Raw genomic sequence first — 15,520 nt, 5'->3', positions numbered from 1 at the left:
GTGACCAGAAAACAGGGGAGACTATAATGCAGTATATTGCTTCCCTGAGGAGTCTAATTGTAACTTATGACTTTGGGAATATGGCAGATGAGATGATTAGAGACCAGCTCATTGAGAAAACAACCATGCTTCGTGTAAGAGAATGCTTACTTCTAGAACCACAACTTACACTAGAAAAAGCAATAACCATTGCTACGCAGATTGAGTCAGCTACAGCTGAAGCCAAAATAATGAGCATGGATACAGGAGGCAAAGTCTAGGCTGTGACTCCTTTACAGAAAGGTTCACTATCGCTGCAGACAAATGATTACAAGAGGAAAACTAATGGAAAACCACTGAATCAGTAAATTCAAAATACAGTAAAAGCATGCTTTCACTGTGGATCCCCACAACACCTTGCAATCTACACAGGATGTCTGGCAAAAGTAGCTCAGTGCAATCATTGCAAAAAGATCGGGCATTATGCTAAAGTATGTCGCAGCAGCCAGTTCAATCAACAGGTGCATGGAGTTACAATACCAGATGTTACTGTGCTGAGCGTGGACAAAATCACTACTGCACATATTCCAGAACAAATAAAGTGCACTGTAAATGTTTCAGGCAAATCAGGCTCTATTCATCTAATTTTGGACATTGGCTTAGCAATATCTATACTACCTGATTCCATCTATTTGCATTACTTTAAAGATGTGCCTCTTACTGAACCCAAACTTCACTTGATGTGCTATTTGAAAAACCATATTCCACTACATGGCTGCCTGCCAGCAATAGTTGCTTTTGGTGATTGCTGTGTAACTGCAGAGTTCTACATTGTCCACAAAGGCACTCTTATCCTTGGCAGAGATTCATTGGCTGCTTTAAATCTCAAGGTAGTTAATGGACGTATTGATCTTCCTCAGCAAAGCACTCTTGTGGCACACACACCAGTTTCAGCTGGGACCCAACACCAGGTTGAGGAGAAACTCGGCTATGCTTATGGGTTTCTGCATAAAGTTAAAATGCGAAATAATGTGATGCCTGTATGACAGAAGTTACGGCGCTTACCATTTTCAGTCAGGGAAGCTGTTTCAGAGGAACTGAGAAAACTTGTTCAAAAGGACATTATTGAAGAGATTGACTCCTCAGAATGGGTTTCACCTATAGTAGTGATGCAGAAGAAGGGTGGAGGCATTTGCCTTTGTGTGGACTTAAGGGAGCCAAATAAAGCTATTGTGATTGATAGCCATTCTCTTCCTCATATAGAAGAAGTATTTGCAGAACTCCATGGAGCAAAGATGTTTTCTATTCTTGATTTGAAGACCACATACTACCAGGTTATGTTGCATGAAGATAGCAGAGACCTCACAGCATTTATTACACGAGGGACTATTTCATTTTAAACATGTTCCATACGGTCTCGCATCTGCCCCAAGTGCCTTCCAAAAAATGATGTCATTGATTCTGAAGAATCAACATGGAGTTCAGTGCTATCTGGATGATATTATCGTGTTTGGAAATACTTCTGAGGAGCATGACAATAACCTGCAGTCTGTACTAAACTGCATCAACAAAGCAGGCCTCAAGCTCAATAGGTCCAAATGCAAATTTAGACAAGCTGAACTCCCCTTTCTGGGGCATACAATTTCACAGGCTGGACTAGAACCTGATCCTGATCATATCCTGGCAATTTCAAATGCTCCTCCTTCAACAGATTTGCAAACCTTATGTTTCTTCTTGGGTCTTACCCCGGTATGCAAAATTCAATCCCAATTATGCTTCTGTCATTGAACAAGAATTACTACGGAGAAGTTCAACCTTAGTGTAGACAACGGATGCACAAGCTAGTTTCAAAACGGTGAAAGACTTGATTGTACATAGTCCAGCACTTGCACTATTCACTCCTGCATTGCCCACAGTTGTAACTATTGATGCTTCTGATTATGGACTTGGGGCTATCCTCACACAACTTCATGAGGACAGCACAGAGAGGACTGTTGCATTTGCTTCGAGGACACTAAGTAATGCTGAGAAGAAATATTCTACAGTCGAAAAAGAAGCACTTGTTTGTGTCTGGGCTACTGAAAAATGGAGAACTTACCTGTGGGGCCGCACGTTCAGATTGCGCACAGACCACAGCCCTTTGACGACGTTGCTCACCACGAAAGGACTGAGAAGAGCAGGATATCGTATTGCTAGATGGCCTGCAAGACTACTCTCTTTCAATTATGAACTAGAATATAAGCCTGGAAACCAAAATATGATAGCTGATTGCCTTTCTCGCCTACCTTTGCCTTCACCAGATGGTCTACTGGAGGATGAGGATGTAGTAGTTGCACTTGTTACAAGCACTCTTACTGCAGTTACAAAAGAACAATTTCAAGCTGCTTGTTCAGTGTGTCCAATTCAACAAAAACTACGGGAATTTCTGACAGATGGCCCAGTAACACTAAAAACCTTGACCCAGTTTTGCTGCGTTATTTTAGAATCCGGGATGAACTTTCTTTGCTTGATGGCTGTGTGCTACGAGGTACACACTGGCTACTTGTGCCAGAAGAATTACAGTCAAAACTCATACACCTGGCACACCATACTCATCAAGGAATTGTCAGAACCAAACAACAACTATGGAATCTGTATTGGTGGCCAACGATGGACTTTCAAACTGAAGCACTCATAAAATCTTGTGTCACTTGCCAAATGCATGGTAAGACAGCAGTGACATGTATCCCTCCATTACAGCCTGTTCCTCTTCCTGAATCTGCATGGGAAAAAGTGGCGATTGACATTGTAGGACCCTTTGATACTGCTCCAAGTGACTGCCGTTATGCCATCACTTTAATAGACTATTTCAGTAAATGGCCTGAGGTAGCGTTTACATCGCAAATCTCTTCTGCTACAGTAATTAAGTTCCTCTCTTCGTTTTTAGCAGGGAAGGTAACCCCAAAGAACTGGTTTCAGATAATGGTAGTCAATTTACTTCCTTGGAGTTTGAAACTTTTCTAGCAGAGAGGAACATTTTACACTGAAGGTCATCTCTATATTGCCCTCAAGCCAATGGGGAAATCGAATGGTTTAACAGATGTTTGAAAGAGAGTTTGCAAATGGCTAAAGTGGAAGAGTGATTGTGGATAACCTTCACTACTGATTTCTTGCAAGCATACCGGGCTACACGACATGCCACAACACAAAGATCACCCGCAGAGTTACTGCATGGGAAACAGATGAATACTAAACAGAACATTACTGGATTGTTAAAGTCATGACCTGATGCCCCAGCTGAGGATGATATGAGAAAAACAGTTGAACAGAACCAAGCAAAGTATAAGGCTTTCACAGACAAGTGGCGGGATGCTAAGGAACCAATGTTTGGGGGTGGTTCCTTTGTTAGAATACGAAAACTTGGAATTTTATGCAAGGGGACCATAAATTCATAGCTCCTCTTAAAATCATAGAGAAGAAGGGACCTTACACCTATTGACTTTCTGATGGGTGGGTATGGAATTCTTCTTATCTTGCACCTGCCTATGCATCAAGAGGAGATTATGCTAACACCCAGTCTATATTGGATGATTTCACCGTAGTATCAACACAACAAGGCATTGCACTGGAACCGGGGCTTGAGAGACGGCCTGTCATACCCAGAAGACCACCTGTCTGGACTAGAGACTATGTTATGTAGTATCTACAGTGTTTTCAGTGTAATATTTCTGCCAACAGTATAGTGTCTTGTTTAATATTTGTACCTGTGGTTAGAAAAACAATGTTTATTTTAATTGGGAGAGTTTCTTAAGAGAGCAGGGAATGTGGTGGTTAAATGCTGCTTGTAATTATTAGCACCGGCTGTTGGGAGTCTGAAAGGACAGGAAACAGGAAGTGGGGGGGGGGAAGTTGAGGAGGCGGAGTGAGAACTACCGAGGGTGCAGCAGCAGCTTGGTAAAGAGATTTTCCACTTTAAAAATAAAGTCCTGTTGAAGTTTGTTATTACCTTGCTTGGTTGCTACAACAATTGCCAATGAGAGTTTTACCTGAATCAGCACTGTAGAACAAGGCTTTCAGCCTGCATCTTAGCATTACAAGGCCAAATTGTGATGTTCTGAAAAATGTGACGTAAGTGGAGATACTCTTTTAAATAAAACAATTACAATTAGGACCAAAATTGGCACATGTAAGAATTAAGCATTAAGTACTTCATACTCATAGTAAAAGTATTTTATTTGATTCTGCACTGAATACATTTTAGAAAAAGAGACACGTGCAAGTACTGGAAGAATATATCTGAATCTTAGAAATTCTTGCAGTATGTTTTATTCCACATGTTTATGATAGTCCCTCTATTGCCTTTTTTATCATCAGTGAAAACTATATATTTGGAAAATTTGATGCATTCTGTAAACGCTTGGAAAAGATTTCAGATATAAGCAATATCATGGAAGGCCTTTTAGAGCTACAGAATATAAAAATAGAAGGTATTGAAAAGATCAGTGCTCGTTACCAGATGATTGCTACAAACACCAAATCAAAAACCTATGATGTTCTGGATCACAGGAAACAAGAGGTACATATTTCAGAAATAATAATCAGAAATGTTAAACACTTGTGAAAATCTAAATCAGTCTCTTTAAACTATGCATTTCCTTGAAAATATGGTGGATTTTATAACAATGTACAAAAGAATCAGTGTAAAGTTTATAACAATATATGCATTAATTTGTTTATAATTGTAACAGGTTCCTATCTTATTAAGACAATTTTAAGTTGTTATACATTCACCACTTGTAGCTGTACCCAGATAAGTGAACTAGTTGTTAATTTGACACCTTAATGGCCCAGTGGTGCAAAGACTTTTTCTTGAATCTTGAGCATTTTTTATGCTAATTAGAAAACAAAACTTTTTCATTTTTTTTTGAGATCCATGAACCTTGAATCCCATCTGGAAAACCCTAACTCATGCACGCAGTGATACTGAAGTTAGTGCCACTACTTTCATCAGTAAGGATTAATTAGAGGAGGAAGAATTGAAGAATCAGGCCTGTAGTTAGCACTTAGGTGACTATTTTATGTGCCGTGGTAAAGCACAGAGCTCAAACTGGATTGTTTTAATAGCAGTTCTTAGACTCTGTTCCATCAAAGCAGTTATGCATTTGCTCCAAGAACATGAGTAGGCTGATGGAAGCTAGTGTGACTATTCCCATATTTAAGGCCCCAGTTTCTTGAATCAGGGCCCATGTGCTTTGCTAGATCTGGACCATAATTACAACACATGAAAAATATTTTGACTTATTGAACTACCGTTCTTCCTAACTCATGGTTTGCAAATTTTGAAAATTGCTCTTTATGTTTCAGGCCTGGAGCACTTCTGGACTGTGCTCTGATGTCTGTAATATTTGTTGTATGGTTGTCCACTGAAAATCATATTTGGATGCCTGCTGGGGTTTTGGGCTGTTTCAAGATCTCTAACTGCTATTATGGGTTTTTTGGCATTTCTACATATGAAATGATTGAGTGAGAGTATAGTATGGACTGCCCCTGTAATGTGGTGGGTGTCTCTTGTGAGATGAGATGATGAAGGCACTCAGAGTCTCACAGGATTCTTCACACTGGGCATTCAAGATAAATCATTATGGAAAGTAGTCCTGCTAATTGTTTCGTGTTTGCCTGATCTAGCATGTAAACTCCTGGGGGGTTACGAGCTCTGTCATTGTACTGTTGTACAGTGCTGAATACACTTAATGGGAAGAATATGCAAATGCTGTATTGACTCCAAGAGGGTGACTTTACATGAAAATTAATGGCATCATATAACCCATTTTTGTTTTTTTTTGTTTTGTTATCCTCTCTCCCTTTTCAGTTTGAGAAAGATTACCTTGAATTTAAGAATCAAATTGAAGGTCTGCACCAGTCAATGCAAGAATTAGTGGATTCTTGGTTTGAGAAATCTTTAACTGTGAGTAGTTCTGCAAGTAAAAAACCTGACCTTCAGAAGTGCTGGGCATCCACAAATCCTACTGAAATCTCTGCATGCTGCAGGTGTTTAGCATCTTTGGAAATCAGGCCACAATGCTTGTTCGGTGTGAGATAATATCAGACGAGTTGAGCAGTATTGGCAAACTCTTCAAGCTCAAGTGCACTCAGTCAGAAATATTGGAAATTTAAATGCTGATAATTGTCAAGTGCCAATTTCCTATTCTGTCTTCCTCACATCTTTGGTCCCTCTCGTCTTCCCCATTTTGTTTCGTCTTTCTCTTTTCTGCCCCAGGCTCTTACTACTTCCCTACTGATGCAAGAAAATAGTAAATTGCTCCTTTTGGAGCATCTGTCGTTAGCTCTTCAATTTACCTCACAGGCCCTGGTTCCTCTCTGCACCTCCAGACCTATCTGCAGTTTTGCTTTTCTTCTGTTACTTCCTTTCAGTGCTTTCTGTCCTTCTGCTCTCTACTCCAGCCTACAGTTTGTCATTGGTACATTGGGGTGGAGTGGGCGCAGGGCCTGGGCTGTAGCAGGGGTTCAAGTACCCCTTGGTAGCTAAGAAAGATGGTGCCTATGATCCCCTCTATGCCTCAGAGCAAAGCGGTTGGTTGTTCCTTTTACACTGGCAAGGAAGACAGTTACATAAATACCTAAATTGACAAACAGATGTTGTTAAGATGAATATTTCCCCCTTTTAAAAAGAGTATTCCAGATTGGCCCCCTATTGCTTCCAAAATGTTGGCTGGCTTTTTTTTTGTCATTCCTAATTATGCTTACATTACAAGAATTATTAGGGGGAAAATGGGGAGTGGAAATTTAAAAGAATTAGAATCACGTTTAAACTATTCCAAGTGTTGCCCCTTTTTGACCTGAGTTGCTAGTCAAAGTTCAGAGCCCTGTGAATATTTCAGGTTGGGATAGTAATTGATGAAGGACTCCGGTATTTTCCTTAATGTAATCTTGTTTCTTTATACTCTTCAAATATAGGAGGAACCAGAAACAAAAGAATAGTTTATTAGCTTATGTCCCTAAGCCTCTTTAGCCAACACCTGAGCCAAAAAGTTCGTTGTCTAGTTTTTTCCAAGGTCATACATTGTGCTCACAGGCTCCTGCTTGGCTTGTTTTTTCCTGCTTCGTTTTTGGCCTTTCAATCTGTCTCTGTTCTGTCAAACTGTTTGTCTGTCTGTGTCTCACTCACACACACAGTTACAATACTCAGTGGAACTCTCCACCCACATGGTGCTAGTTTCTGAGCAGGTTTTGTTTTGCCATGTTTAGATATGGGCTCTTAAGTGTTTCTTAGAACTATCTTAAGTGAAGAGTGCATTTACACATCAGTTTTAACTCCACCCATAATAAGGTTTCATCCAGTACATAACACAAGACAGAAAAGAGCTGTACTCAGTTTAAAAAATATATTACCCAGCAGCTCATTCGAAATATTTTTTCAGTTGCATTTCTTATGCTCCTCCTTCCAGATTGAAATAAACAAAGAAATCAACATTGTGAGCTATGTCTTTAAAATCAGGACCGATTTTAGATTTGGGTCCCAATTCTGAAACAAGCTGTGTGAGCAGACCTCAGTCCCTGCACAGAGCCCCAGTGATGTCAGGAATCGGAGTCTTGATGAAGGTGGAAGTACTGCTCTACTTTCTCCTGAGGGAATTCTGAAGAAAAAAAAAATTCTGCGCACAATATTTTAAAATTCTGCCCATTTTATTTGTCAATAAATAAACGAGGAGGCTCCAGCATGGCAGTGGGGAGCACCCTGCAGGTCTCCGTCTCCCCCCCAGGACACAGACTGGGAGGTGAGGCTGCACCCAACACTGACACAGTGCAAGGACCAGGCCCACTCCAGAAACAACGTGGGGCCCTAACCCTCCACGCCAGGCACACCACTTTCGCAAGTGAGTGGGACAGAGTCTTGCACACACGCCCAGCCCTAGGTCCTGATCCATGTGTGTGGCAAGTAGGCTCAGCCAGCAGGATGCAAGTGTTTAGGGGTTAATGTGGGTAGAGCCAGGTGTGGGGAGAGAGGGTTCTGTATGGGGAAATCTCAGTGCGGGTTGCTTGGTGGGGGCATCCAAGTGCAGGGGGGATCTGGATGCACAGGGGCTCGTTGGGGAGTTCTGGGTGCAGGGGGAATGGGACTCTGCAGGGGGGTCCAGGTGAAGGTGGTTGGGGCTCAGGAGGGTGAGTCCAGGTGAAGGTGGTTGAGGCTTGGGGGGGTGTCTGGGTGTGAGAGGCTCAATGGGAGGGTCCGAGAACTGGGGGAGTGGGATTTGGTGGGTGCAGATCTAGGTACAGCTGATTGGAGCTCAGTGGGGTGGGGGGTCCAGATGTTGGGGGGGGGGGAGTAGGGCTCGGCAGAGGTTCCATGTGCAGGGGTTCTGGGTGCAGGGGGGAGTCTGGGTAAGGGGGGTATGGATGCCTGGGGGTTGGACATACAGAAGAGCAGCTCCCTCTACAGTGCCCCACCCCATGCTGAGGAATGATGGGGGCAGGATACGGGAGGTGGGTGCGGAGCTTCCTGTAACCAGGGAGATTTCTGGGGTGGGTCTGACCTGGTCCTGGCCCCAGCCACTCTTTGCAGGGGAAGAGGAACTCCTGTTGTTGCCCAGGACTAGCAACTGAGCCTGGCGCAGGGTTGGAGCCACTGGTTGGGGTGGCTGTGATTTACCCCTCTGCCAGTTGCTCCGGGCACCTGAAACGACACACCTGCACTGCTGAGGAGTGGTGCGTCATTGATCTTGTGGCTTCCCTTTGCTTCCCCACTATTTTCTGCGAAGAAGCAAAGAAATCTGTGGGAGACATGAATTCTTCCCAGGTGTAGTGGCGCAGAATTCCAGGAGTACTCTACACCAGACTTGTGTGTGCCTAAATGACACTGATCATTTGGAGAAGAGTCAGAAAGAAATTAAGTATTGCCCCATTATCCTATGTAGGTAGCTCTTTTGACAAATCAGACTATTTTAAACATGATATTAGAGCTAAGTGAGAATTTAATAAATTAACCTATTAGATAAGATTGTTCTATATTCACAATAAAATAACTTAACCAGTTATTTCAGTTTTATTCAGTTTCCACCGAATGCATCCGATGAAATGAGCTGTAGCTCACGAAAGCTTATGCTCAAATAAATTTGTTAGTCTCTAAGGTGCCACAAGTACTCCTTTTCTTTTTTGCGAATACAGACTAACATGGCTGCTACTCTGAAACCTGTTAACCAGTTATAAACACACAATGACAACTTATTAAGTGATTGCCATCTGATGTAGCATTTACTGCAAATCTCCAATCTCTCTTTTTAGACTGAGCAGATGTTGGGACTTCTGACGAAGTTTGAACACATTGGTAAAGACCATATTGATCTTACTGAAAAATATATAATCATCCTTCAGCGATACAGCCGAGATTTAGATCTGGTTCGAAAACTCTATCAGAAGCAAAAAGAAAATCCACCTATGCCTCGTAATGTACCACCTGTAAGGATGAAACTAAGGCGAGAGAAAAAGATCTTTACTCTTTGTCTGCTTTATGTTAATGAAAACATAAACTTAAATCTTGCTCCATTGCAGGTAACTGGGAAGATTATGTGGGCCCGGCAGTTGTTCAGAAAAATAGATCATCCAATGAAATTTTTTAAAAAGAAGACTGCACTTTTGAAGGTTGGAAATTAGTGCGGGGAATGCTAAATTTGGGGGGGGGGGGGTAAGGACATGCCAATAACATAGCTTACTTTTATCTCCCTTATATCCATTCCACTGCAACTTTAAAGGCCTGGCCTTCAGATCCTAGTAGTTCCTGCCATACTTGACTACTCTAGCTTCTGACCTTTGGTGGCAATGCCAGTTCCCTCTGTGGCTCATCACAGCTGCTTCCCAATCACCTTCTGCTGCTTGGTCCTAGTAGGTAACTCAGGTCACTCCTTTTGTCCTCACCTGGGCCTGCCCCACGTTGCCCTGCGCTGTAGACCATTGTTTCAACTTCCCCAAAAGAAACAAATCACTGTTAAATTGCACGTGCCACATCTTGTATTACAGTGTAGAATTTTTGTAGGTAAGGTTGATAAAAATGAGAAAAGGAGTTTAAGAAGGTGTTTTAAAAGTTTCCTCGAAGAATTTTAAAATATCTTTCTAAGTTGTTTGGCACATCTGATCCCCAAAATGGCTTGGCCTACAAACTCCACACCTGTTTGGTTTCATTGACCATCGTGAGGAAAGGCCTGGTATGCACAATCTAATCCATTATATGAGCGCAACATTATAAAAACAAATTTCTTGTGATCTGTAGACTCCGGAAATGAAGAAGGTAATTTGGAGCTACAACAAGATGGCTGCTGTTCTTTTAGAATTCGAACTTCTTTATCACAGAGCATGGTGCAGGTTTGCTGAGCAAGCTAAAAATGGACTGCATGCTTCATTACTTGTCAGACATCGAGAAACCAAGGTAAAGAAGTTAAAAGTTAAGAATAAAAGGACAGTGAAGTTTATTACTTTTACTTTAATCACACACAAAAAACTATGTTTATAAAATGCCATTAAGATTGCTAAATAAAGCACTCTAAGGTTACTCTGTGTGACCTTAATTCTGCCCCCTTATGTGTATATATTACAATACAGACTTGAATTGTTTGATCACATGCTAGTTTTTCCCACAGGATGCCTATCTCATTTAGTGGAGGATAGGTCCATCCATGGCTGTTAGCCAGGGATGTAACACCATTTTCTGAGTGTCCCTAGCCTGTTTGCCAGAAACCGGGAGTGGATGACAGGGTATGGATCATTTGATGATTGTCTGTTCATTAATTCCCTCTGGGGCACCTGGCACTGGCCACTGTTGGAAGACAGGATACTGGGCTAGATGGACTATTGGTCTGATCCAGTATGGCCATTCTTATGTTCTTATGTTAGAGCACATAACGGACAATACTCAGAGAATGATATAGCTAGTTGATTTTTTTTATCCTAATCTTTCCATGTATAGACCCCATGTCTTATTTATTATTCATTGTCCAAAACTTGCAGCAAATATGTAATTATTAACTGCCTCGTGGTCTTTTCTATGTTCATCAACACTATACTATGTACCTCACAAACATCAATGAATTTGAGGTTGCAACTACTTGGTGAGATAGGAAAGTATTATTATCCTTACTTTATAGAGAGGGATTACAGCACAGAGAGATTAAGTCCAAAATATGCAATTTTGAATGCTTCAGTGGTTGGAAAACCCCCACTTTAGATACCTAGAACCTGATTTTTTAGAGTACTTAGCATTTTTATAGCACTTTACATGTTCAAAGCGCTGTACAGACATTAATCCTCGCAACATTATTCCTCTGAAATAGGTATTATCCCCAGATGGGGAAATGGAGATGTGACAGTAGCGTGATTTACTTAAAGCCACAGAGTGACTCATTGACAGATTCAGAATTAGAACTCAAATTGTCCTGATTCCCGTCCCTATGCACATTTCTCCAGACCATGCTGCCTCATGTGCATGTGCCAAGTAGCTCGTACTGACTTCATTCGCATTAGCTCTTTTGCATATTAGACCTTCTTTGACTCAGGTTGGGCAGTGTAGTGGTCCCTCACTCTCAGTTGGGAGGGAGGCCACTCCGCCTCACTGCATCAGGCAACAGTAGTTGGGCTTGGGCCCTGTTGGCTGGGGTCAAGCAACAAGCAATTACTCTCCTTGGGCTCAAGCCTATAGTTCTTACAAGTATAAGAAGATTACGTGTGATTTTGATATCAAAAGGTGTCAGCTACTTTTTTGATTCAAAGTCCCCTAGAGTCAGTTTAAAAACAAAAAACAAAAAAAAAACCCCAAGCCTTGGCAATGCAGTCTTTTAAAAACCAAAAAACCCCTCTTTCTTCCTCACACACACAGCACCCAGCTCTACCTTGCATAAGAAAGCTCCAATCAAGCCATGGCCAGACTGATATTCTTGGGCTTGGTCAGCATTCCCTGTCCAAGTTTACTAGCAAACAATGAAATTATTTCCTCATTCCCAGTCTTCAGTGCCAAGTCATATGCTGATAAGCCTTTTTCATTCTTCTATTTAATGTTTGCATTACAGCTGTAAATAAAGAACAGGCTGCTTAAGCTAAAAAAACAAAAAAACAAATAAAACCCCAAGCAGTCTATAGCTTGCAGCCGCCTGTCTGAGGTAAACAACAATTAACAGTCTGGAGCACTGGCCCCCGGGGAGGGGCAGAGGCACAAGGAGTCTTTAGCCTAGAGCCTCCTGGCTACGGCAGACAGCAATCAACAATCTAGAGCCCACAGCCTCCTGGCTGGGACAACCAACAATCAAGGCAGAGGCCTTCCATCCTAGCGTGAGAGTGCTGCCAATCCCCAGATGTGAAGTAGTGGCAAAGGAGATAGAGGCATCTGGGCCCACCTTACTCCACCGGGTCTCAGCCCATGGCCCTATTAGTGGCAGGTGGTTCTGCCACTGGGTTGGTGGGGAAACCGAAATATGGTGCCTCACTTCCTGGCACCACGACTGGACCAAAGTCTGGTTCCCCTGGCTACTTCCTACCCCAATTAGCTGGCATTGCTCTGTTAAGGTGGAGCTCTGTCTGGTTGCCTCACAGTCGGGCAGTGGCCTCTTCAGCCATTCGTCGGGGTCCTCACTCTCTTCAGTCTGTGGGATGCTGGTCTGCTTGGCTGCTGGTCCAGGGTCCCGAAGAAGGTTCGGCTCCCTAGAAGAGACACCTCCTTCCCTGGTGCAGCTGCAACTGAACTGCAGGGCTCTCCCTTTCTATTTCGTACTTCTGTACTCCAGTACTTCTGACGAGGTGGGCGAGGTGGGTTTGGTTTTGCCCACCATGGGGAGGGCAGTGGTCTCTCTCAAGTCTGGTAGGGATGGTCTGTCATTCGCTCTCCTGTCCCTGGACCAGGAGAAGGCATTGGACAGGATGCACCTGGCTTCAGGCCCCAGTTTGTGGGCTTCCTCCAGGTGCTGTACGCCTCCGCGGAGTGTTTGGTCAGGCTCAACTGGACCCTGACCGAGCCGGTCAGCTTTGGGCAGGGAGTACATCAGGGAAGCCCGCTGTCAGGCCAGCTGTACACACTGGTGATTGAGCCCTTCCTCTATGTCCTCTGTTGGAGGTTGACGGGGTTGGCGCTTCAGGAGCCAGAGTTGCGGCTGGTGCTGTCGGCATACGCCGATGACATGCTCTTTGTGGTCCAGGACCTGGGCGATCTGGTGTGGGTGGAGGCCTGCCAAGCGATCTGTTCGGTGGCCTCCTCTGCCCGGGTTAACTGGGTCAAGAGCTCTGGTCTGATGGTCAGAGACAGATGGCAGCCGAGTTACCTTCCACCTTCAAGCCATACGGGGGATCGCAGGACCACTTCTCTATCCTGGCGTTTATCTATCTGTCACGCATCCTTCTCTGCTGGATAACTGGCAGGATTTGGAAGCTAGGGTGGGTGAGCGGTTGCGGAGGTGTTTGGGACTCCTCCAGTGTCTCTCTGTGCAAGGGAGGGCACTGGTGTTGAACCAACTTGTCCCATCCATGCTCTGGCACCGGCTCAACACTCTGAGCCCGGCCCTGTGGATCCTGGCTAGGCTCCAGAGGGTAGCTCTGGAGTTCTGGCCAGGACTGCACTGGGTCTCTGCAGGGGTTCTGAGTCTTCCCCTGGAGGAGGGAGGACAGGGCATGGTCTGCCTCCACAGCCAGGTCCGTTGTCTTCTGCCTCCAGGCCCTGCAGAGACTCCTTTATGGCACAGGTAGTCTGGCGTGGAGCACGTTGGCGCATGCCTTCCTCCGCTGCCTCCGAGGGCTCCGATACGAACGGCATCTCTTTTTTCTCCAACTGAGGGGTCTTCCACGAGACCTCTCTGAGTTTCCAGTCTTCTACCAGGACCTCCTCCTGACCTGGAAGCTGTTCTTGGCAACCAGATTCATTGTGGCCACTGAGGGGGCAGACCTCCTCGTGGAGCCCCTCTATACAACCCCTACCTTCATGTGCAGGCGGTGGAGTCCCCCTCAGTGCCCCAGAGGTGGTCATGGCAGAAACCACCAGAATCTGAGACCTCCTGGACTACGACAGGGGGGACTGGGTGGATCCCTGAGTGCTCAGTTGGTGCATGGGGCTCTCCACCCTCCTGACCTCCCTGCATGTGCTCCAGGAGGTTGGAGCAGCCTTGTCACGCACCTCTTGGGTTTTCCTTGAGTGGAAGAGGGTGCTCCCCAATCACCAGGCCCTCCGGACCTTTTCATTGGGCCCCTGTCCCACGAGCTCTCCCGGCCCCCTTCCTTCCACAATCCGAGTCAGCTGCATTCTCTGCAGCCAGTTTGCTTCTGAACCACGCCAAGGAAAGAATTCCACATGGGTGTGTGCCACACGTTTCACTTCCTTACCCTCGTGTCCTGCCCTGATACCAAAATGGCAGGACTATCTATGACCTGTGGAGGGAGAGGAACCCCAGTGAGCCAGCCTCTATTCCACTCTGGTCCCATGTCCTGCTGGGGATATTGGTTGGTGGTTCCTTCATGGAGCTGTGAGCACGGGCATGTACATGGCGCAGTTCAACCCCATCCCAAAGCCTGCACCTTTTGTGGCGTGAGGGAGAACCTCGGGCACGCTTATCTCAAATACACCAGGTTACAGCCCCTATTCTGGCTCCTCCTTCTGTTGAACTTCTGGCTGCACTTTTCCCCACATCTGTTTATATTCTCAAACCCTGTCCCTGGCCCCACGAAGTTGCAAGACCACCTTGTCAGCCTTCTCCTGGCCCTGGCCAAAGTGGCCATCTTCAGCACGAGGAGGAGAATGCTAGAAGAGGGGCTGCTCTGTGAGTGTGGGGCCATTTCCGCTCCTCCCTGATCTCACGTATCCGGGCAGAGTTCCTCTGGGAGGCATCCACTGGCTCCCTAGGCAGCTTTGAGGAGCAGTGGGCGCTGTCCGGGGTTCTCTGCTGGGTGTCCCCCTCTGGATCCCTAGTTTTGAACTTGTGATCTTCACTCTTGACCCTGTTATTCATTAGTTGTCACTTGCATTCAGTTGGTTTCTGGGTCCAGTGGTCCCTCCCGCAAGGCTGGGGGAGGGGCCTTTAGACATGGGCAGGTTTGTGCCTGCACACCTCCCGGGATTCCCAATAAAGCCTCACTATAGGCACCCAGAGATGAACACACAATTAATGGCCACTGGCCAAAATTAAATTTAAGGGACTTGCCTACATCACATAGGAATTCTGTGGCAGAGGAAGAGAGAGAATGGGCAACATTAATTGTAACTTATGAGTGCCTGATTTTCCAACCTTAATAACATTCTGTTAATGTCATTTTTAAAATTTAATATCCTAGTTTTTAAGAAAAGAAAAAAAAGGAAAAATCACATCCAAATTTTATTGTGCCCAAATGCAACAACACCCTCCTCCCCTCTATTTGGAAGATCAGGCCTTTATTGTGGTTATTCTTGAGTTATTGACATAAAAATTAATTATTTTGAGTTTTACTCTTTTTGTGCCCAGATAGCTCAAAGGTTGCTTTGTTGCTAAAATATAACTTCTTTTGTTAGTTTCTGATGATAAGCACTTGTTTTGTTAATTTTTATTTT

The 15,520-nt window shown here is 44.4% G+C and overlaps 1 protein-coding gene across 1 annotated transcript in view; it reads left to right on the top strand.

Moving 5' to 3' along the window:
• LOC119851672 (dynein axonemal heavy chain 5-like) overlaps positions 1 to 15,520 on the top strand; it is a 270,620-nt gene that overhangs the window by 43,133 nt on the left and 211,967 nt on the right. The window contains exons 15-19 of the mRNA XM_043508515.1: positions 4,333 to 4,534; positions 5,828 to 5,923; positions 9,259 to 9,432; positions 9,526 to 9,615; positions 10,241 to 10,396. Of these exons, the coding sequence (XP_043364450.1) occupies positions 4,333 to 4,534; positions 5,828 to 5,923; positions 9,259 to 9,432; positions 9,526 to 9,615; positions 10,241 to 10,396 (718 nt within the window). The remainder of the gene's footprint in view (positions 1 to 4,332; positions 4,535 to 5,827; positions 5,924 to 9,258; positions 9,433 to 9,525; positions 9,616 to 10,240; positions 10,397 to 15,520) is intronic.

This window comes from Dermochelys coriacea, chromosome 2 (assembly GCF_009764565.3).
Source record: "Dermochelys coriacea isolate rDerCor1 chromosome 2, rDerCor1.pri.v4, whole genome shotgun sequence".
Taxonomy (NCBI): domain Eukaryota; kingdom Metazoa; phylum Chordata; order Testudines; family Dermochelyidae; genus Dermochelys; species Dermochelys coriacea.
Note: the sequence above shows the minus strand (reverse complement) of the source record. Positions and strands in the feature narration are given on the sequence as shown.